This window comes from Danio rerio, chromosome 15, assembly GCF_052040795.2.
Source record: "Danio rerio strain M-AB ecotype USA chromosome 15, GRCz13ab, whole genome shotgun sequence".
NCBI classification, from domain to species: domain Eukaryota; kingdom Metazoa; phylum Chordata; class Actinopteri; order Cypriniformes; family Danionidae; genus Danio; species Danio rerio.
This window is the reverse complement of record NC_141035.1, coordinates 41,357,501-41,382,710: the sequence shown is the minus strand read 5'-3', so window position 1 is coordinate 41,382,710 and position 25,210 is coordinate 41,357,501. Positions and strand designations below refer to the sequence as shown.

General features: G+C 39.2%; 1 protein-coding gene across 4 annotated transcripts in view; it reads right to left on the bottom strand.

The window, feature by feature from the left end:
* The window catches only part of robo2 (roundabout, axon guidance receptor, homolog 2 (Drosophila)), an 848,620-nt gene that overhangs the window by 674,128 nt on the left and 149,282 nt on the right, over window positions 1-25,210 (bottom strand). For 3 of the 4 annotated variants that reach the window (XM_087283263.1, XM_087283265.1, XM_087283268.1), the window contains exon 1: window positions 13,586-14,147. The exons of the other annotated variant lie outside the window; for it this stretch is intronic. In XM_087283263.1, the coding sequence (XP_087139389.1) occupies window positions 13,586-13,691 (106 nt within the window). In that variant the 5' untranslated portion in view covers window positions 13,692-14,147. Of the gene's footprint in view, window positions 1-13,585; window positions 14,148-25,210 lie in introns of those variants that run through there. 4 annotated transcript variants of the gene reach the window in all.

The window sequence follows — 25,210 nt, the reverse complement described above, 5'->3', positions numbered from 1 at the left end:
TTAGCGCCATTACGCCCAGGCATTTATTCAACAGAATTGGTGCCTTTTGTCCTGAGTTTAGGTTTGTAAGTGGGCGCAAAATGAACAGGAAATTGGTAACAGGAACTGATTTGCAGGCGGTATTGAACAGTCAAATCATGGGATGAGCAACACTGAGATCTGACAGCTATATTTAGACCATTGCTTTGGAGTATTTTTACAAGCAGAAAATTAAAAACAAGGACCACGCATAAAGATAGAGTTGTCAAATACAAGAGAGAGAGGGAAAAACAGTGTATTTTTTTCTTAGATTCAGACTTTATTGTGCCACATCAATGCCATTTATGTCCCTAACGCCTGACGGCTGTTGTTGCTCAGGTATTTCAAGCACAAAGTGCAAGCTTCAACGAAAAATATTCATAAACTTCTGAGAATTACCTTTTTTTAGGTTCGTCGAGATGTGCACTGACTTTAACAGCACAGTTTCCTGGAGTTTGAGTATCATGTGGGTGTTATTTAATATTCAACATCCCGGTTATACAATTTCTTAGGGCATTTTTTGTCTTCTTATTCTTTTTTTTTTTTTTTTTACATGAAATTCATTAGCCTGGTGCAGCAGCTCCCCGAAGCACTTGGGAGCTTTCAACAAAATACATTTTGATTACACAATGCCCAAAATAATCTCTTTAGAACCAGAAGCCAGTTTTCACTGTCTTGCTTTTAGCCTGCAAAAAAAAGTTTTATGCCCTTCAACTCTGTCATTCTTTATTCCAGAACAATGAATTATGAAAACGTGCCAATGTGAATGCCCAAACAGCAAAGATATCGTATGCATTTTTCCTTCTTTTTCATTTTAGTTAATTCAAGGCAGCAGCTTTGCATTAATTCAGTCCTAACTCGTACTGATAAATCTACTTAAAAGCAGTGTGAGATGATATAAGCTATTAAAAATTGATGCTAATAAGTAATCTTCATTTATCAATGTGACCACTGATAGCCCGAAGTTATTTTATCATTACAGTCTATTAGCGCATAAATTAAGGTCTTAAGGGTTAATGAAGAGTGAATGCGTTTCGTTAATAATGCAGAAATATCATAGGGTCGATAGGACGATCCCAGGGTTGTGGCATTGAGATAAAACAGGATTTATCTCTGTATTTTCTTCAAAAATGGGAATCTTTGGGACCTTAAATTAACAATGAAAGTCAAAATTAAAAACTTTGCTCAGTTGTAATATCTTGCTGAATATATGAAGTTATGTTGGTGGTCTCACTGACTTGAACAATGTGCTTGAATGAAATCAAAAAGACATGCATACGGCCTATTGTGTCCAGTGACTATACATAACAGGTAAAACGTAATCCTATTTATTGAGTAAAATGTATGCTGACCTACTTATTAAAAAATCTAAAAGAATAACAGAGTATAATGTGGAAATAAAAATGTACATAATCCAATTACAAATGAGCAGTGATATACGTTACTGAAAAGTTATATCCTTAGATTTTTTGGAATTGTCATTTCATTCAAGGATCTGGAACCATCCACCCCGCATTTGCATGACTTGTTTAGCCACACACACACACACAAATTATTATATATTAACTTGTACTTATATATAAATTGTTATATATATATATACACACACACACAAACACACACACACAAATATATATATATATATATATATATATATATATATATATTTATATATATATATATATATATATATATATATATATATATATATATATATATATATATATATATATATATATATATATATATATATATATATATATATATATATATACACACAGTATATGAGCAATATCACACGAGTAGCAGTGCGATATGGCTGTATATCGGCACTGGTGGGAGGCGTGTATGTATGTATGTACATAATGTATATATATATATATATATATATATATATATATATATATATATATATATATACATATATATATATATATATATATATATACACACACACACACACGCACACAGGACATTCATTCATTCATTTTTTGGCTTAGTCCCTTTATTAATCTGGGGTCGTCACAGCGGAATGAACCGTCAACTTATCCAGCATATGTTCCATAAAGGGTGCCCTTCCAGCTGCAACGCATCACTGGCAAACATCCATGCACAGTCATTCACTACGACCAATTTAGCCTTCCCAATTTACCTATACCACGTCTTTGAACTTGAGCACCCGAAGGAAACCCACACAAACATGGGGAGAACATGCAAACTCCACAAAGAAATGCCAACTGACCCAGCTGAGGCTCGAACCAGCGACCTTCTTGCTGTGAGGCAATCCTGCTCCCCACTGCACCACCGTGACGCACAGAACATTTCTGCTCAAATTAGACTGAATTAGCCTTGTGTTAGACTGTAAGAGATTCTTGAAGACATATGTGGACTTCTTGAAGATGACTGTTTCACTGCAGAACAACCAACACCTCTCAAAAAAGAATTCTGATTGTAATGAGTCTCCTATTTCAGTTCTGTACTTTATATCAATCAATTAATCATTCAATTAATACATTTTAAAGCATTAACTTCTTGCTGGGAAATGGGTAAAGCTTGTTGGTTTGAAGTGCACAATGCAACAAATGAAACGTTCTACACAGCAACCCAAGATTGGGTACTTGAAGAACTTTCCAGAATGCATTTCAGGGACAGTCTCATGTGTTCAGTCACTTAAACCTTCCCATCCTGAAGAACGTACAAATTCAGTGTCGCTTTCACTTCTGAAAGCTCAGCAGAGAGAGAGAGCTGTACTCCCACAAACCACTGGGAATCGTTCTTTAGCTGTCCTGTCGGCACTACTCTCCCGGCTTGATGCGTACTGATCTCTCCTGGTCCAATTTCTGCCTTTATTCTGGGTTCAGCGTTCCACAATTGCTTCCCAAATGTTATTGGATGAGACAGAGACACGAAGCATTTGGAGGAAGAACAGGCCTCACCAGCTGCGATAACAATGTATAATTTAATCCAAGACTGTGTTCCGACCCTCTGTAGACCTTCAGCCACTCCTCCTTCAGTCTCTGCATTATTCAAGCTAATGGTGACCCTGAAATAGAAAAACAGCTTCTTATCTCTTGAAAGTTTTATAGCGTGGAGCGCTTAGAGAGTGGGAGGCAGGCGCACGATGCAAAGACGGAGCATGAGGAACCGAGCAAGTGACATGTTTGCTCTAATGCAAACTGAAGGATGCTTTCGGCCTAGAGACTGTCAGCCTCCAGCAGAAGAATCCCATTGGATGGAAAAAGTGAGATAATTCCTTAAGGGATCTTCTCGCTGGTCTCAGTCCAAGCAGCGCTGGTGATGTTTAAGTCTAATGACATGATTTGGGTTGTGACATCATTTGAGGAACAAGGAGGAGGGTCGTCGGACACTGTTTACCCTGTAGGGAGCTTTTAAAACAGGATTGGGAAGCAGTGATGAAGTTCTGAAGCCAAGTCTTGGACGCATCAAAATAATGATAAGTCTACCAAGCTTCAACTGCTCTTAACTATAATGACATGAGACACTTCAAAATAACTAACAGCGAAAATAAAACAGATTTAAAGAGGTCGTGAGAAGGGTGTAGATAAATCTAAACCCAGCTGGCATGCATCCCATAATCTTTTTAGCTCCAAAAAATCTAACTAAAGCACTTGAGGCCAAAAACAGTTTACCAATTCTACGCAGAGAGAAATCACACTCCGTTAGATTACCAGTCTGACTATCTGTAGATATATAAATGTAAATATATATTCATTCCAGTTCTGCTCACTCCTCTCTTTGAGTGAAATTCGGACCAATGTTTTGAACATAAGAGGTGTACAAGAATTTAATAGAGCTAAGCCACTATAGTCAGAGACCAATTGGCCTACTAAATCCAGGTAAGTTACCTACTCAGCTTTTCTAGGTTTCACTCACTCTAAGGCCGAACCAAAATTCTACCCCTTAGCCCTTCCCCTTACCACTACCCATCATTTTGTGCATTCTTGTGAAGGGGTAGGGGTGTCCCAATTCTTTTAAGCTTTAGGCGTAGTGCTAAGGGCTACAACGGCAGCATCGCTGCACCAGGAAGTAAGGAGATGCACAAACTAGTATTTTTTTGTCATTATTACGAGTTTTTACAACAAACAAGCATATGTTTTAATACATTCATAACCGCACTTGTGTTTTATCGTCATGCTTTAAAAAAAAAAGAACCCTAATATAAAAAACACTATAATCCATAATAATAACTCCTGTATAGCAGTCCTAAAACTTTATGTCACTTGATGACACTCGAATAACCTGTCTAGTGGCTGGAAATGACCTTTTCACAGAGTCTGCTATAATGTTAATGTTGTTTTTTGTGTGTTTACATAGTTGTATATGGGCTTGGTGTAAATGCACAGTTCAGATACGATCTTATTGCCACATTATAATGTTATAATTACATAATATATGCCTTCATATTTCCTGAAGATAAATACCAAAAATAACCAAATAATAATGCAACAAATACCAAAAGAAATAACGCAATTGGAATAACTTCAGCAGTCACATTTGTCTGATCTCATTTGAAGCAAGAGACTTGGATGACATATAATGACATGTGCAGATGCTGTAGTGCTGTCCCATTTCTTAGGGGTAAATTTTTAAGCTGAACCCCTTCACACTCTGTTTCAAGGGCCAAGGGAAAGGTGTACAAATCTAGGGTTGGGATTGGGCCTAAATATCACTCCACCCAGGTCATGGCACTTGTGTTTCTGGCATGGGAGTTGAGAAGACTAACTAAAATGTTTAAACCTGCACATTTTGAAACTAGGGACAAATTTTTAAAGGAAGACTCCACGACTATATTCCAAAAGTGAAAACCAGTTTGAAATTGGTTTTAGATGGATACTTAAAGAGTTCAGAAGCAAAAACCTCTAAGAGTCATCTAAAAATTCCATTGAAAATGAAAAATTTTCTCAGCCTCCTTTATTAACAGTATGTTGAGTTATTTCACTTTGAAAAGAAGACCATGAAAAGGACTTATTTATTTGCCTCAAAAGTGATATTACTAAACGTACACAGGATGAAATGTTTAGAAAAATACTTCAGATGGTATTTAGAGAATTTTACATCTAAATCTTTAATTGTTTTACCTAACATGGCTCAAGTTGATGCCAACACTCCACTTTCTTCTTTCTATTCTATTTTCTACATTGTGTACTACGACAAACTAAAATTGAAAAGTGGCTATGTATTTACTGGGTAAATATGGATTTATATATTATTTTGTCAAATTAGAATATATCAGATTAAATAAATCCTAGTTATTGTGTCAATGCGTACTGTATACAGCAACCACTGATTATATTGCCAGAAGACTTGCCTACCAATACAATTAAAAGGCAGGCAGCACGGTGGCTCAGTGGTTAACACTGTCACCTCACAGCAAGAAGGTCGCTGATTCGAGTCCCGGCTGGACCAGTTGCCATTTTTATGTGGAGTGTACATGTTGGCGTGGGTTTCCTCCAGGTGCTCCGGTTTCTCCACAGTCCAAATATATGCACTATACGCAAACTGAATAAACTAAACTGGCCGAAGTGTAAGAGAGTATATGGTTGTTACCCAGTACTGGATTGCTGCTGGAAGGGCATCCGCTATGTAAAACATACGCTGGAATAGTTGGTGGTTCCTTCCACCGTGGTGACCTCTGAAATAGAGACTAAGGCGAAGAAAAATGAATGAATGAAAGAAGAATCAGAAACAGCAATGGGCAACTTCACAACAGAGACTAGCAACATACAGTGATCCAGCTGAAGGTAGTGTGAGTGAGTCTTCAGGCGCTCTATGTATTAGTCAGTGTGCTGCTATTGAAGGAGTTCTGGGTCATTTCTAAGCCAATGTCTACTAAGAAACAAGCATCTATGATATTCTGGTCTCCAAGTAAGATTCCTTCAATGCTATTCTTCATCCGCAATATGTAAACTGCAAGTCTGATTACTTCAAAAATGAATGCGCTCATATGAAAAATGGTCCGATCCTTGACTCAAAAACTGTCCCACTTCTGTTTAACAAACCCCTAAATTTAGTTTAGCACATTCATAACGTTGCATAACAAGTTCCACAATACAGTTTAATACATGACTTATAAAAAACAAGTATTCACATCCAAACTTTTAGCTGGTATAAACCCTTCTAGACTACAGTTAGTGTCTTTGGCTCATGAAATAGCAGGAGTGAGAGTAAGGCGGAGAATGGTAAGGAATAAGACAGGGGTGAGAGGGTCTTAGGCCATAAAATCTACGTCCTCCCATCCATCAGCCTCTGCTGTCATCTATGCAGCATAAAATCCCTCATAAAACACTGTTACTGTTGGGAACGCTCCCCGCTGCAATTAGACAGCAGCTTCATTAAAGAAAGTGTGACGGAAATGGCAGCGTTCAGAGGAAGGGGCAGGACGGGGCAGATGTGCTCTGATCATAGAGTCCAATCTGGACAAATATTTCTTCCCTTCTGTCCATCAAGACCCAAAATAGAATATAGTTTTCAACGATGAAATGCGTCCAAAATGAACAACAGCTATATGTGCCAGTTAAACTTCAGTCAGCAGATGAGATCTTACACAGACACACGCCATGGAAATCTCCCTGATGTTAAACTGAATACTTGGCTTCATAACTGTAGGGGAATAATTAATTAAAAGGAGTGCCACTGCTAACTTTACAGCATTTATCATCAGTAGTATGACAAAAGCTGATGTAGCTTCTCGAGTAGCAAGTTATATTTAAGCAGTTAGTAGTGTAACATGACAAAACACTGTGTAGCAGTTTATAATAGCACTCAATTATTTTTATAGTCAATAATCAAGAAAACGTCTTTGAATTGTAAGTTTTAGTGACATAAACTACACTCAATCTCAACAAAGATTCAACCCATATATTCCTTTTTAATTCATACACCATCCTAACACACGAACTTCACCATTACTTTGGTTTTATGTTGGTTAAATTAGGTTTCATACTTAGAGCATTGTCAGAAGTGCATTGCAATGTTCAAATGAGACAATATGTTCAAATAATTGTGACCATTAACACCTTTTACATCTAGATGTCCAAGCAGGACATTAACTAATAAGGTCATGTGACATTGATATTTGTCAATCAAAACAATCTATATTTTCATTTCAATGATGGACTCCAGAATACAGAATAGCTTCCAGAAATAAGATACAATGCATCAAAATTGTGACGGTGGGATTAAACAGGTTACTTAAAAGAACATACTGCAGCTACCTTACATGGCATCAGTGTAGTTAGCCGTTTTACTAACAACTAGCTTCAAAAGACAAATTTGGCTAAAGTTACATTCAAATAAGTTCTCCTTACAGTGTAGTAAGTTACATTTAGCTACAAACATACTTCAAAACAGCAGTTTTAATGTATAATTTCAACACTGAATGTGTCGCAGGTAGTGGTGTAATGGCTCACAAATCTCACGGTTCGGCCCACACTACCATTTTTGAGTCAAGGATCGGACCATTTTTCATATCAGCAAAAAAAAAAAAAAAAAAAAAGGGAGGAGACAATGTACTTTGCTTTCCATTAATTAAAAAATATAACTGCAAAAACTATTAAGTTTAACAAACTGTACTTAGAATCTGTAATTTTAATTAAAATAAAAATCAGGAAAGAACCAGCTGAAAAAAAGGGATATATTCAATACAAAAAATTATCTTTGCTACTGTTTTTGATAATGCTACATATATAAATCTTACATATTGTACAACATATCATAATTATTTTTGATTAATGATTTAACAATTCACACATAAAACTTCATTTTAGGTGTATCAGTTGTTTGTCTCCACCCATTGGTTACACAATGTAATTGCCACAACATTCACCAGCGTCAAGTTCCAAAACAGTGATTTCAATGTTTACCATAAACACCATTTAAATCTGAACTATAAACTGTTCTCCCAGTACTTATGTGTTTTTAAATTGTTTGTAACGAACTGAAAAATTGTAAAAACTGAATCTCTAACGATCAAACACAGATTTGAATGCAGCGTTTCGAAGAATTAATATGCAAATCATTATCATTTATCATTATTGTTGCGTGGGTTTGAATTGAGATCAAGATTTTGTGTTGTTTAATTGTGCAGCTTTACTCTGAAAGTATTAATGCAGGTTAAACAAGCAGTGACAGAAAAAAAAACTTTAATTAAAAACTCAAGAAAGCATTTAGGTAGGTCCCACTACAACTTTTCTGTCATCATTAAATTTTACAGGGAAGCCAAAATGCTTTTATACACGTGATTTGAATGATGTGGGAGATGATCTCTCTGCAATTGTTAGAAATGTTGGATTAACCTACAAGTTCAATAAAGTAAATAATCCGTGGGTCATGTGTTCTGAACTGTGGGTCGTGATTCGTTACACCCCTACAGGTGTTCACAATACAAGGTAGGTTTGACGTTATCTAGCAACATGTCCCAATTCAATCTCCACAATAAAAAAAAAATTTCATGTCCTTTCTGCACTCTCTAATTTTAACTCTACATACTCAGGGCTTAACTTGTGCCGGAACATGCCAGATCCGAATCCGGCACCTCTGAAATTTGATCCGGCACCTCATTTTACCAATCCCCCTCCTCAACTTCCCTCCTCCGGCTTCCGCTGTTCACTTTCACTTTCTTCCACGACTGCCAAACTTTTCAGTTTCTCCATCCTCAGGTAACATGCTGGATCCGTAACCCCAATCTGTTCCGGGACCTCGCAATTCACAAATGAAGCAGTGTACATACTATACATATAAACTATTTAATACCAGAACTGTGATAAGTTTAAAACTGCACTCAAATCTGCTAGATTCCAATAAGGAACATGATTAATTTTAGCAATATATGTCCTTTTATTTGAGGTGTGTCTAAATTGTGCATGCCCGTACTAGTGTATCAGCCTCCCATCGACCACAGTACTTCAGCTCCTCGGAGAGACATTATTACCAGTTATGAAAGCGGCGGTCTGGTTGGGGGCGCTCTGTCGAGATGTTGCGACATTGACAGCGAGGGGAGAGAATAATTGAATGTGCCATTGTTGCACGGCACTCTGCAAGTGCCCTGTGCGGCAGACTGTTCAGAGGAACAGAGAAATTATTATTCTCCCGTGCACAGTTGGTATCACTTGTCTCGCAGGCACATAATGGCGAGCGTGGAGACATCAGTGGAGCATAGGCCCGAGAGAGAGTCTGAAATCCATTTCCACAGGAGCAGCAAGTTGTGAGAATTGTTAATTGCTTCTCCGATTCTAGCCGCTCTGAAAATCTGCCCACCCAGGACCCCAAGACTCCCAAGTCGGAAAGGACTGCGGATTGGGATCCATAAGCGAGACATTGCTTTTCCTCATTAGTCTCCTGGCAGCAGCAGTGACTTGCGTGAAGGTGCTCCTCGGTGCAGACCTGAAGGGAGAATTACACTTCTGAGCTTTGGGTTTATGTTCATTTTCATGGACTAAACTGGCACGATGAAGCCAGACAGCCAAGCGTACAGCTAGCGCATTAGAATTCAGCTACAGTTCTGAGGGTGTGTCTCAATGTCTTCTCACAGTGGGCGGCCTACAGGTCCTCATGCAGCCTAGCGTTTGCCATATTGAGGTAGTGCATTTCAGAGGTTCAGTGACCTGAACAACAGGAACAGGGTAATAATATCTGGTGGAGAAGGCAGCGGTGGATATTTCCAGGCTGAGTTTGAAGGGAACGTTGGGTTATGGTCTGAAACAGATGGAGGGTGACATTGAGTGCCCTCTAAATGCCATGCCCCTCAGGTGGCCCAGGAGAATAAACCTCTATTAGGATGGCGAGATTGACTGGCACATTCAAATTTTGCGAGGGCATAGCTGCGCAAGAGAGTGTGTTTATGTCAGGGAGAGAATGAGAGATAGCGTATGAGGTCCGACTTGGCCCCTGAGAATTTCCCCACTATCAGGAAGTCCACGGTGACAGTCACATTTAAATACACGGGGAGACAACATGCTTGAATTTAATTTCAGATAACCTGGGAAGACAGTGGAACCAGAAGAGAAAAGCACTGATTTTAAGTGCAAGAGTGCTAACTGGGGCCAGGGCTGCAAGGTTCTCTCCATTCAGCCCTTTGAAAAGCACTGACAAAATAAAGTATTTCATGTGCTGTATTCACATGCACAACGTGATGCATAATTACACATGCTAATATAAAAAGTGCCATTGCGGCACAAAAAAAATTCTCTCAGACTGCCTTGTTAGTCTTAAAAATAATTAACTTTGCATTGATCTTAACTCTGGACTGTTTGGTGTCTAAGAAGCCCCAAGGCCACTTCAAGAGTACTTGGAAATGAGAAACAGCTTAAATCTACCTGCTCGGTTTAGGTCTGTGGAACACATAAGAGGAAAAACTGGTTAATTTTAAACACATCATTGAGGTTTCTGAGACCCCAAAACGCAAATAACAAATCTCAGGAGAAAATGACTGAGGTAAAAACTGCGCGGAGAAATTAGCTGAATTTGCATTGCCTCTGGTGTATTTTTGAAATACATGACACTTAAACCAGAAGCGCAGAGAATGAGTGAAATGAAAAACATAAATAAACCAACCCAAGCACTGGGCTACAATTTTAGCACAACAATAATGCTGATGTAAAATTACTTTAATCCAAACGTTGAACCAAACTGGAACATTGCATTATTAAAAAAAAAAAGACACCAACCACTGTTACCAGGCAAACGCTCACACACACGGAGTTATAAACGTGGGTAATAACAGTACAGCAACAAACACTCGCTCATGCTAGGCTGATCTTATCGTATCCACAGGTAAAATTACACCTTTTCAAGTGTGTCATGAAGAGGTAATTGGCCATGTGGTGTCATCTTTACAAAGAGAAATGCTGAAGCCGAAATCACACAGCTGTTCTGAACGTGCCCTAATTGCTCTGTGGGATGCCAATGCCCTCTCTCCCACCAGAGGCCAAAGATTATAGAGATATCACATTTATTTACCTCTCTGCGAGATGCAGATTATATCATTTAGAAAGTATAGGCTAATACCATTTTCCATTTCAAGCATAAACGGGACAAACTAGGGGGAGGGTGTTCGGATTAGAGATGGCAATACACTTTCCACTCAACGGAAGCTGTTCAAGGACAACATCACTGATATTTGCAAAACACAGCCTGAGATCAGCCTCTTAATGTATTATCACTAATTAAAATTAAATGGCACAGCTTGTAATAAACATATTTGGATTTAAAGGGATAGTTCACCTAAAAATGACAATGTACTTACTATTTACTCTGCCTCAAGTATTACAGTTTCCTTTTTTTCTGTTGAACACAAAAGAAGTTTATTCATTTTCTTTTCGGCTTAGTCCCTTTATTGATCAGTTGTCGCCACCAACCGGCAACTTATCCAGCATAAGTTTTACACAGCATATGCCCTTCCAGCTGCAACTCAACACTGGGAAACACCTATACACACTCTCACACACATACACTACGGCCAATTTAGCTTATTCAATTCACCCATAGTGCAAGTGTTTGGACTGTGGTGGAAACTGAAGCAACCGGAGGAAACCCATGCCAACATGGGGAGAACATGCAAACTCTATACAGAAATGCCAAATGACCCAGCCGTGGCTAGAATCAGTCACCTTCTTGCTGTGAGGCTATCGTGCTACCCACTGTGCCACCATGACACCCACCATGAAATAAGTTGTTTTGAAAAATGTTAGAAACCTGGAACCAACGACTTTCACAGTAGGAAAAAACAAATGCTGTGGAAGTCTGTAATGGATGATTAGAGATTTTTGACATTTTGTAAAATGGAATCTTTCGTGTTCAACAAAAGAAAGGAACTCAAGCAGGTTTAAGACAAATGAATGATGGGAAAATGGGGTGAAACAGTGGCGCAGTAGGTAGTCACAGCAAAAAGGTCGCTGGGTTGCTGGTTTGCTCAGCTCAGTTGGCATTTCTGTGAGAAGTTTGCATGTTCGCGTGCTCCGGTTTCCCCCACAGTCCAAAGACATGCTGCAGGTGAATTGGGTAGGCTAAATTGTCCGTAGTGTATGTGTGTATGAGGGTGACAGGCCCAGATGACAGGCCGGCCAGAATGTGTAAAAAAAAATATGTCATTATCATATGGAGAAGTCTAAAATGGCTCCAAAGAGCCGACCCAGCAGCCATACGGGACTAAGGCCAAAGAAGAAGAATGATGGGTAAATAATGACAATTTTCAGTTTTGGGCGAACTATCCCTTTAAGGTTTAGTTAACCTCAAAAAACAGGTTCTTTAATCATACTCATGTCATTCCAAACACGTATGGCTTTTTTCTTGTCTAAAATGTAAAAGGAGTTATCTATTATGAAGTCTAAGCTGCTTATTCCCCCCTCTAAAATTAAAAGATGACACTGGCTATAATTAGAGAAAAGCAGCCTGGACATTATTCCACATAGAAAGTCAAAAAGAGATGCCGATGAGTATGCTAACGATGCCAAAATGTGCAATTCTGATTGAACCCTCTCTTTAAAACCTTGTCTAACTAACACATAATATGAACACGAGTATAAATCTGTCTGACTAACCCTTGAGTCAGATTTATGACCTTTCAACCAGATAGCGCTCAAGATGTGAGTCAGCTTTGAAGTCCATCTGACACCTGCTAAACCAGAAGAATACACCCACCAGCTCCTTCTCTGCATGAAACAATCTGAACGGGCAAAAATGCAGGCATGTGTAGGAACGCGGTCTGGAGTCGAACGTGCCGATACAACAGGGGAGCTGAGGAACAGCCACCACAGAGCGGTTACAGGGGAGATTCATTCGCCAAAGGACTGGCAGATCTTTGAAGACAAGAGTCTGTAGCGCTTGCGACACCCATGGACTTCGGATGAGCAACAGTGAGTCTTCGCCAGGAGCATTCACTAAGATTACGGCTCTCCTGTTAATCCCACAAAAGGGATTAGATGCTGCCTGAGAAGGGGGAGAGCAGTTCTCCCATAGAATGGGGGTCTGCTTTGAATTATTAACACTCCTCCACAGCCTGGTAAAACAGGACTTTATACCACAATCACAGCACTGGGAACAAGGGTTACGGTTTAGCACACTGGCATAGATATCACTGCGAACAGAATCAGCATTTCCCCCCCACATGGTCAAAAAGACTCCAAATTCTCAAGGGGTTTGTCTTCCCTCGCTGTCTACTTGGACAGCTTCTCTCGAAGCCCAATAACCTCTGACAGAGGAGCGCAGAGGAAGTGAAATTCTATCAGTGCGGTGGGCAAGCTTTTAGCTGAGTAGCATCTGCACACGTAATGGGGAAACATACTGCTGAGGGGACTTTATCTCGGTGCATGACAGCAATGTCATCCATGAAGTTGGACAGCTCTTCAATCTACACCCTTCAAGGAAGACAAATACAAGCATACCAACTTTAGAAAAGTTAAAGTCAAATGTATGACAATGAAACAACTCAGAAGAGTAACGAAAGTTTTCCACAAGGGTCATTCATTAGATTTAAACCTCAGAGCACTCTCAGATCAATCCAGCCGGCAACAGAGCACAACAAGGTAAAAAAAGTCTTGCTGAAACTTACCCCCCTTGTTCCATCTGCCCTTATTCCTGCCCTGAAGGGACGGATGAGGAACATCCAGGAAGACCAACAGAAATAAAGTGAGTCTCACAGGAGAGAGGAGGAACATCTCCAGAGGTCTCGGGGTCGAAAGGTGAAGGTCCTTCACCTGCCCGTGTGTATGCTCGCCGGAGCACGAGGGGCGCGCGGAATCTGGCTTGTACGTCCTGTCATCGGTCACCGTCCAGATGCAAGTGAGGAGTGTGTGTCTGCCTCCGCCACGCTGCCGAGAGCTCCCGAGCTCTGCCCGTCTAAGAGCACACGTGTGAGAGTGAGAGCCGCTTCTCAGTCAAGCTCCATCATAAGCGATCCAGATCCTTCATCATCCGAGAGAGAGAGAATGAGCGAGAGAGAAGCACAGCGCAGCTCTGTCTACCCTCCAAATACGCGCACGGATGCATGCACACACACACACACGCGTACTCCCTCTTGCTGCTGCCACCGCTCCTAACAGTTCCCCGCAGTAGTGGATCTGTCCCAGTCCACAGTGAGAATCTTCTGCTTGTTTTAGCAGAACGCGAGTGCTCGTCGGCGTGCAGGAGTTTCCAGAGAGAGGAAGGAGGTGGGGAGGAAGTAACAGCGTAACATGCACCGTGGGTCACAAGGGATGCGCCAGGAGAGAGGGAGAGCAAGGGCAGGACGGCAGAGAGATGCAATGTGGTGACAGCAGCGCTAATCCTGGAGCTCTGATCATAACAGCAGCAGAAGCTCTTTAAAGACTAATAACACTCTCTGCTTCAACTCTCAGCGTGAGAGAGCGAGAGAAAGAGAGCGAGGTAGAGCAAGAGAGAGACTCTGGGAGATAAGAGAAGGAGTGATGTTGGACATTGCAATAGTCAGCAGGTTTGCCTAAACATGCTGGTTCTCGGCTTGGGGAAAGTTAGTAGCATTAAACGTCCTCAGGGGGCTCATGCAAATGAACACTGCCTGAAACTCTCCAGCACACACACATGCAAAACGCTTACGCTAAACACTGTTATTTTTGCCAAGCTGCTGTCACAGGGTGAACACTCACTGGGTTTTAGGCTGTGCAAGACATGCATGAGATTTATCATCATTTGGATTCATATAGCGCGCATAAATAACGTCTGTAGCGGCAGCAGAGCTATTAGTGACGGCTCGGCTGACAGTTACAGCAAACAATGACATATGAAAACATTTCCTGTTATCTACACGAATAAGTCTCGATTTATGATGAGCGCTAGATGACCTTCTTCTTTCAACCGCAGCAGCGCATCTGTAAATCATTTGATTGGCTGCATTTGTGTCATTCAAAATGCCTTGAAGTATAGGCTCTTTGCAATATGAACAGAGATATGCATATTTCGATGGCGCCCTTCCATCACAGTCAAACCTTAGATAAAGAATAAATACGGCACTCAATCTTACTGCTTTGCACATCCTGAAGAACATTTCTCATCATGCCTGCTCGAGTATGAAGAAACTTGATGCCTAAATGATTCCCTGAGAGGCAAAAGAAGTTTCTCTTTGGCTGCTGCTTTTAAATGTCAGCGACTAAGCATTTCAGCTCCCCGTGCTTGAGGGACACAACTGTAATATTACGCAAACAGTATGGAGCATTTACTGCTTCCTCTAACAGCTACAAATATACACACTAGCTTTGGGAAACAGTTCTTATTCAAAAACCATTTTATATTGACAAAAAAAAAGTACTGTAAATGATTTAAAGACATTTTGCTTGGTTGAAGGATTTGGAATGTCTGTCATTATTCTGCCGATGCAGATGCAGTGACAAGACTGATAAAAATTGACAGTGTTCTCTACACTTCAATTCAGTTGCTGTGCTTCCACCGAATCTACAGTACCACGGCAAAAGAAATTGCTTTAGCTGAGTTGCAAATTTGCTGTCTCGATTGAATGTGATGAGAGACGGAAAGCCTGAGCTCCATAAAATAATATAAAGACATTAAGCAAACAAAGCAGCGCTATTGGGTTGTTCTTGCTGGTTGCAGGCAACAACAAAGCAAAGCACAAAATCTGTGCTGCTCAATTCAGGAACAATTGACTCTGACATGGATGTTGTTGCTTTTTTACCCAATTATACCGCGAATTACGCAGCCAGAGCTATGTATGACTGTATTTTGTCTTTAAAATGAACTCTACAGGATGGTTTGTCGCTGCCGACGGCTTCTGTTTTGTTTCGCACTACCAGCTAACCACTTACCTCCATGTGGACAGCTTTACTGCTGTTACCAGTTTGCCCAGTGTCTCACCGCATACACTGGTGGACTTGACACGCGAATAGGAGTTGAATGGAACGTCGGGTTTGAGTCCAACAAAGAACGGCTCCCAAAAGGAGGTAAAACATCATGTTTACACCAGAGATTGTATATTTTACGGAGGTTGCGTCTTTTTGGAGTCAACAAGAAGCTCATGATGCTGTTTTATAAAGCAGTTCTTGAAAGCATTGTCAGGTATGGCATTACAGTGTGGTTTGGCAACCTATCTGTTCAGTGTAAATCTAAACTGATGCATCTCTTAAAGACAGCATGGAAAATTGTCGGGCACAATAAATATTTTAATCCTCAAGTTTTATATGAGAACTGTGTCCTCAATCAGGTGGATAGGATTGTAAAGGATCCAACTCATTTTTTGTTTCCCCAGTACGAACTGGTTCCCCTCTGGTAGAAGATATAGAGTCCCACAGTGTAGGTTAAACCGCTATAAGAAATTCTTTGTATCTGTGTCAGTGGGTTTATTTAATAAGAGTATATCTTAATTAGCACTATAAATTTTGTAATTGTTGTATTTTCTATTGTTTTTTATTGCTTGTTTTAGTGAGTGTCTGCAGCAATATGGCGATGCCCATAACAAATCTCCTGTCAAGGACAATAAAGTTTTTACTACTACTACTACTACTACTACTAAAAAAAGCTCAAATAAACTAGTAAATAACAGGGTGAGAATGTGAGGAGATCTGAAAACGTGGTGGAAAGTAGGTGCCCATAGTTGGCGCCAGTGGTGTAGTGGTTAGTGCGTCGACACATGCACTCCGGTGCTCACGGCGACCCGAGTTCGATTTTGCCTCGCGGTCCTTTGCCGATCCCTCCCTTTCTCTCTGCTCCCCATGCTTTCCTGTCAATTCTCTGTACTGTCCTGTTCAAATAAAGGTAAAAAATTATTACAAAATAAAATAAAATAAAAAGTAGGCACCCATGTGGGCTTTTCTTTTTCTGGATTGCTTTTGAAAACACTGTTGGTTGGGTTCAGGAAGGTGGTGGGTATTTGGTGCTTTTGTAAACACTATAGTTTGAGTTTAGGGTAGGTGGAGAGTGGGTCAGTCGATCTGTCAGTCAGTCAGTCAGCAGCGGCCTATAGTGGATTTACACGAGAAGAGCAGATACGAATGTCACTGGTGAGATAAATAAACCAGAGACCTGAAAAAGTGTACACAGCGGCCTCTGGCGAATTCTCGAAAACAAAAACTGCAAAACACGTATCTCCTGGGACGTATTTCTCGATATGCAGAAATGTATGTAGGGGTATGCACCAACAGTGAGCCTGGGGTGTGAATATTGCAATCAAAATTCAAACGTGACTCCATATTCCATTTACATTTGCTTTTCTTATTTGTGGACACACAATCTGACATAAATCACATATACTGCATAATCTTTATTTGAATTTTTAATCTGGCAACCATTATTGGATACTGGCTGATTAATGTCACACGTGTACTTGCCAGCCTCATATATAATATACACAGTGCGAGACTAACCAACATCTTATGCAATACTAAAGGAGACAGATTCACTTATAGTACATAAAACCAATTTAGGAGTGATTCTGCTCATCATGTTGCCTGGTCAATGTCATGTGTTTAAAAACATTTTTAGAGACAATATTGCAAGTATGATTGTAAATGATCTGTCATGACATTATCCTTTACATTTAAGAATATTTTCCTTAACTCCAATTCAATTCATCCTTATTTCTATAGTGCTTTTACAACATAGATTGTGTCAAAGCATCTTAACGTAGAAGTTGTAGTGAATTGAAACTGTGTCAGTTCAGTTCAGTTCAGTTTTAGTTCAGTTCAGTGTGGTTTAAATTTCACAGCTGAAAGTCCAAAAACTGTAGAGCAAATCCTTCGATGGGCAGCTCCACAAGTCCCAAACCAAGCAAGCCAGTGGTGACAGTGGCAAGAAACAAACTAAACCAACTGACGAAAGTGAAGGGGAAAAAAAAACCTGAGAGAAACCAGGCTCAATTGGACACAATCATTTCTCCAAAGCAACAGTGCAATGCAACAACAACAAAAAAATAAATATGAAAAACATAAATGAACACGCTTAATGGATTCACCAACTGAATCTAATCACTTAAAGAGCCCATATTATGCGTTTTTGAAAATTCCCCTCCATGTAGTGTGTAACACAGCTCTAAGTGAAGTAAAAAATCCAGCTAAGGCTTAAATCTGTTAGTGTACAGTGTTTAAAACTGTTAATTCATCTATAAAAGAGTCGACTCATAGTGCTTCAAACGAGTCGCCTTGATACCGATTCATTAGGTGTTTCGCCATGACGTACGAACGAAACCAAGTTATTCACGTGCACGCGCAAACCCGGGAGATTTCAAACCTGAGGCCCCGCCCTCTGACGCAGAAACCCAGACACACACACACACACACACACCCACAAACACACACACACACAAACATGCCGGTCGATTGAAGTCACACTGCAGATGGATATATTGAGTCTCTACCCAAAGATGAAACCTCAGCATTATAGCCAAGCAGTTGGAAACTACTGGAAACTACATGCTACAAAGAATACTTCATCAGCGTTTGTTAAAGGAAGGATCAGTAAAGAGTAACTTACTGATGGACGTCAGGATGGATTTTTCTTCCTCCATTTCTCAAGTGTAAGTACGTGCGATTAAAGTTGCCTCGTTGACTCTAGCTTGCAAATGTATTTAGTTGTGATTTGTTACTTGTAACCGCGTGTACTGTATCAGGTTAACTGGCTATATTCTCTTATCGCGTGCAAAGCCACGTTAAAAACGCGACGCGCGCTGCTTTGTTAAGGGAGCTCCGTGGACGAGGAGTAGTGTGTGTGTCTGTGTGTGCGTGTGCGCGAGCTGTCGTCCGGAGGTGTGTGTGTGTGTGTGTGCGCGCGTTGTCGAGCAGGGTTAAGTGCGTGTGTGTGTGTGTCCAATATGTGTGTGTGTGTGTCTGTGAAAAGAGCAGAGTGAGAAGCTAGGAGATCTCCTCAACTGTTTTTGGAGTTTTTGCTCAATAAAATAGTTAGTCGTCTGTATTTTCAAGTCCATAGTCTGTATTTACATTGACCCACTGGCAGCTAAAATCCACGCCTACACTATCGAGCGTGTATGAACTGATTACTTTTAAATTGCTGATTAGCTGTTTGGCATTTCACTCTCTGACTGAAGGCAGTCGACCAATCGCAACAGACTGTTATTGGTCCAATCAGCGCAGATTAGCTTCGCGCTAAGGAGGGGTTTGGGAACAAATGAATCACTGGACGATTCATACAGGAGTCGCTGGGATAATTAGGTAAAAATAAATGCAGATTATAAGACCATGAAAGTGTTTTTTGACCTTGCATGCATATTAAACTGTTGTTGGAGACCCTTACAACCAAGATATGACCCTATTTCATGTATAATATGGGCTCTTTAAAATGTAAATATAAGATTATTGCTATTTATATATGAATTTATCAATTATGATAATCATATAATTGTGTAATGGTAGTGCATTTTTGCAGGCAATTCTAAATTGAGTTGGTTACTCAAAGGTGTTAAAATAATAATTAATTGCAACATTAAAGAACCATAATCGTTAAGAGGACTCATAACCAGAACCAATAAACTCCTTAATCTTATCTCTAATACATCATAATGTCTACGTCCTGATCTGTCTATTATTTTTAATTGGACAAGGCTAATTGATACAGAGAAATTACACCCAGTCTTAAACAGGGGTGTGATCACAAAATGTGCAACTATATTTAAATGTTCAAACACACACACACACACTACAATTCACAGAAAAGCATGCATTTTCCACTCGGTTCATCACCTCTCTTGAAAAATCAGAAGAAGGACGGTGGTATAATTACAGCCTCATTGACTGAGAAAGAGCATCTGTTCCTAATATAAATATGCTGTAAAACTGAATGAAGACAGATAAATCTGATCCTGAGAGAGAGACACACAAAAAGAAACACCTTAACCAAGACAAAACTTGTTTGTGGCAGCAGTAAAACCTGACATAAGCTCAGTATCCTCCACTCATCCACTGAGCATAAATGGATTTAAAACTATAAGGTTTGGTGCATGTGTGGCTTTAACTGCAAAGCTGAAGGCCAGCGAACAGCTGTGGAGACTCTTCAAAAGGCTTTCTCAGAAAACTACAGCACCGCAAGCCCTTGGCAACACTGGAAAGATTACATAAGGTGCATTTGTTCATCATCACACTTTACTCCTCACCTCAGGACAGCCTGAGCACACCATGAATGATTTGATGTCATTTTCCACAATCAAATCTCAATCTATTGTATTCACAAAAAGCGTAACATGAAGGGTGACGAAGCCAAAGCTGTAAAAAGCCAAGGCCTTGTGACGTGAGGACAAACTCAATGCCACAGCCTACGAACAGAAAGCATCTCTCACTGTGCTCTGTGATTTAAAAGAACAGCGATTGTCTGATAAATGAAGGCTTATTTGCATAAGTTGATAATTATTGTCTTACCAAAAGCACAAGATGGATAATCTCAATAACCACTCATTTTCACAGTTTCAATGTGCTAGAGAACTTCAGGATATGTCACCCCCTAAAAATACTGCTAATTTATTCAAAATATTTTTATAGATATAAATATATTACTTAGAAAGAATATCTCACTGTGTGTACTTGGAGTAAATAGAAAGCAAAATTCGGTCCCGCTTTATATTAAGTGGCCTTAACTAATATGTACTTGCATAGAAATTAATAGTTTGTTACAATGTACTTATTGTGTAAATACATGCATTTACTGTGTACTTATGCTTGATTAAATGCATGTATGTAATTACATCTGTAATTAACTTTTGTAATTACATTTGTAAATACACTGTTGACCATCCCTTACACCTTAACCTACCCTTAAACCTACCCATGTCACCAAACCTGTTCATAACCCAACCTCTATCCTAACTCAAAAGCACCACAAGTGTTCTCAAATACATTATAAACACAGTAAGTACATTGTATTATTTTTTTGATGTAAGTACATAGTAGTTAGGGACACTTAATATATATTGGGACCCACAATTCTATAAAAGCACTAATTTCACTTTTACAGTCTTTAATTGCTTGCTTGCCTGTATAAAAAGAAAACATCTACATGTGAAATATTAATACATTCTGTAATCACAGATTGATAATATGTGACCTACAGTACGTGTAACAGGAAGATCAGACTTTAGACTGTTGTGAATGCACTCAAGACTATTATTGGCGATAATATTTAGGCATTCACACTGAATTTTTGCTCGATGTTTTCAGTTTCAAGGTTTTGAATAGGCTTTTAAAAGCTCCAGCATCCTTGTATCTGTGTTTTCACTTGGTGAACAATAGTGAAGCGATGACCTTCAGAGTCAATCACAGTCAATTCTGTTGAGCACATGAAGACAACAGCCAAACAGCAGCATTTAAGAACATGCTCAAGAAAATGCTTTGAAAAAGTTTGTAGAAAAGCTAGACCTATTTTTGTTTTCCAGTATCGATTGGCATGGAATTTGATAATTTTGACAGCCATATTACTGGTTGTCTGAAGGTGAATAAATGAACCTAAATTATTTTCAGTTTTTAGGTGAACTTTCTCCTGTAAGAAAGAGCTCCTGTGAAGCTAAAATGCAGTCAAAGTCAGAATTATTAGCCCTTCTGAATTATTAGCTCCCCTGTATATTTTTCCCTCAATTTCTGTTTAACGGAAAGTACATTTTGTTCAACACATTTTTAAACAACAGTTTTAATAATTGATTTCTAGGTTAGTAAGTTTACTTAGTCATTGTATAGCGATGGTTCGTTCTGTTCACAATCCAAAAATATAGATATTTTATCGATTAACTCGAGTGTGAAGTTTACATCGATTTATTTGAATGAAATACAACATGTGATGAATGCATGTTTATTGAAAAAAAAACAATTAACATAAATCTTAAAAAAGGTTTCCTTTTTGAGTTTACTTTGTCTAAAGTTTACGTTTACTGTAATTGTATAAAATGGTTTAATGTATATTAATGCTATTGTTATTATAAAAGTCTTGGATGCAATTATAATCAGAAGTTGTTAAATTTGATCTTGAAATTAAAGGTTTATTTTTTTTCTTTAGCATTAATTTACCCTATAATTAATTATAATCATAAGGTTATGTAGATGATATAACTTATAAACCTTCAACTCCAAGATTTTATCTATTTTCATTTATTCATTTTCTTGTTGGCTTAGTCCCTTTATGAATCCGGGGTCGCCACAGCGGAATGTACCGCCAACTTTTCCAGCAAGTTTTTACGCAGCGGATGCCCTTCCAGCTGCAACCCATGTCTGGGAAACATCCACACACACATTCACATACAAAAACACACACACTACGGACAATTTAGCCTACCCAATTCACCTGTAACGCATGTCTTTGGACTGTGGGGAAAACCGGAGCACCCGGAGTAAACCCACGCGAAGGCAGGGAGAACATGCAAACTCCTCACAGAAACGACAATTGAACCGAGGCTCGAACCACCGACCCAGTGACCTTCTTGCTGTGAGGCGACAGCACTACCCACTGTGCCACTGCTTCGCCATATTTTATTTATTTTGTGAAAGGAAAAAAATGTTTTTTTAATAATTTTTTTAAAAGGCCTTTTCTTAAGAAGAAAAAATATTACAGGAAATACTGTGACAAATTCCTTGTACTCTTAAACATAATTTGGGAAATTATTGAAAAATAAACAAGAGTGCTAATAATTTTTACTTTTTTTAAATAACTTTCTTTATTGATTTTTAAACATTAAAACACAATGACTTACAAACTCTGACCAGAAGAGACCAAATACAAACAATACATACATCAAATAATAATAACAGATAAATACAATAATTCAATAACAATAAAAAGAGAAGATTATGCAAAAACTAAAATAAATAAATAATAAACAAAAAACCTAAAGTAAAATAAATAAAAAAAGAAACAAAATACTGACCTTCAGTTTTAATATAAATTAGTCTGACCCTTTTCAATTTAAATTTCCTGTAGAATTTAATGTAAGTCTTTACAATAATCTATAAAAAGTTGCCAGATTTGACCGAATTTGTCGTTCTTTTTTAGGGGGGAAATCTGATTTTCAAGTTCCAAACGTTTCATTACATCCCTCATTAGATGTATGCTGCATGCACTGTAGGAGCAGCTTTCTGTTTCCAATTAATAATATTAACCTTCGTGCAAGTAGACTGACAAATGGAACTATATTGTGTTCTGTACTGTTTTTAGCTCTCTCAAAATCAGTAATGCTTAGAACTAGAATAAGGGGATCTGGATCTATCGGCTTATGGCATATTCTTGAGAATGTTAGAAGAATATTTTTCCAGTAAGATAATAATTTTGGGCAGCTCCAAAACATGATGCTGGCTCTAGCCCAAATCGATCACATGTGGGGTTCACTTCTGGAAATATCTTACAAAGTTTTTCTTTGGACCAATGTAAATGGTGTATTACTTTAATGATGATCATCCACTGAATTGGCTCTATCACTGTCTCTCCACTCCACCAATAGCTGGTGTGTGGTGAGCGCACTGGCGCCGTTGTCCTGTGGCTGCGGTCGCATCATCCAAGTGGATGCTGCACACCGGTGGTGGTGTAGAGAGACCCCCCTCATGATTGTGAAGCACTTTGGTACATGGCCATACACAATGAATGGGCTATATAAATACACATTACATTACATGATCTGTGGATCTGTTCAATGGCCATCTTCCATTGTTCATCAGTAATTTCAACACCTAAGTCTTTCTCCCAGGAGGATATTAGACACACTAAAGTTGATGTGTTTGTTAACTGCAAGAGCTGGAGGGCTATTAGTTTTGACTGTAATGGGCATTAACTATGGTGTAACATTAACTTAAAGAACAGCAAAACAATATGTATGCCTCTTAGAGTTCTTGTCATCAATGTCAAGCCTCCTGAGGAGTCTATTTGTCAATACAGTTTGTAGATAGGTGTTACGCAAACCCATTTAACCTATTTATTTCAACATTCGAGAACAAAAGAGAAGAAGATGAGCCATGTGGAGGATGACAGATAGACTGAGGAGAAGTGGGAAGAGTGGTGTGAGAACGTCAAGGGACAAACACTGAGAGAAGGAGCCGTTGGATCTATGTAAGGGTGAGCCTGACGCCTTATCACCCCCAGACAAAAACCCCACGGATAAACGCGGTCCGAACAGGAGCAGGGTGCAGCGCTGTGATAAGCACAGGAAGTTTGGTAAGGCAAAACACGGACAGGGAGAGGGAAAGATACAGGGAAATGGAGTGCGGAGAGTGCCAACGGTGGCAGCGGTGCCAGGAATGCCTCACCGGCGCTGCACGGCTAAACCTCTTAAAAAATTTACACACAGACATTCAGCAAAGAGCAGCCAATGTAGGTTATCAAAAGAGCATGTGTGTAGCGGCGGGGTTCGTTAGAGCAAAATGCTGAAACATGAAAGACAGACGATTGACTAAAGGGAGAGCGGGAGTCTCATCACAGCGAGGTCTAGTCTTGAAATCTGCTTCAGGCATAGAGAACAGACACAATATCCAGCTTTTTCCACGTGTCTACTGCGTTTCATATTATAGGATCACTTCCGGTTTGGAAAACTTGCATTCAAAATAATAAGGTTGTGCCACAAATAATCCATATCCATGATGGGAAACTAGTGAGAGGTGGATTTAGGTTAGTGCTAAACAACATTGATGTGACATTAGCATCACAAGCAAATCTGTGGACAACGCTCTGAGTTTCACTTCTATTTTATTAGTGGAATCCTTTAGGTCATTTTACCTGTGAGTAGATTGTAAATATAAAGGATTCAAGGATGTAACCAAAGTGAATTTTTGGTTTCTTTTCTTGTGCATCCCAGCCACTAACACCCCATCTGAAAGATTTTTTAGCATACAGGGCTCAAAATTGTGACTGTTTTGGTCACATGCACCTGAAATTTTATCTACGCGACCTCAAAATATATTTGGGAGCATTTGTGTGAGTGCATAAAATTGGTGTGTGGCGTGCGGTCTGGCGCAATATGGCTACAGTCATGTCATCCAGGTGGATGCTACACTGGTAGTGGTTGAAGAGGTCCCCCCCCAAAAAATGTGTAAAGCTATCTGAATGTGTAAAAAAGCGCTATACTGTATAAATGTAAAGGATTATAATAATAATAATAATAATAATAATACCAATAAAAATAATAATTATATTATTATTAATATTATTACTATTATTATTATTATTATTAATAGACACGATTAAAACTATTTGCCTTACTAATGTTAGTAAATTAAAATAAAGTTCTTAAATAAATAAAAAA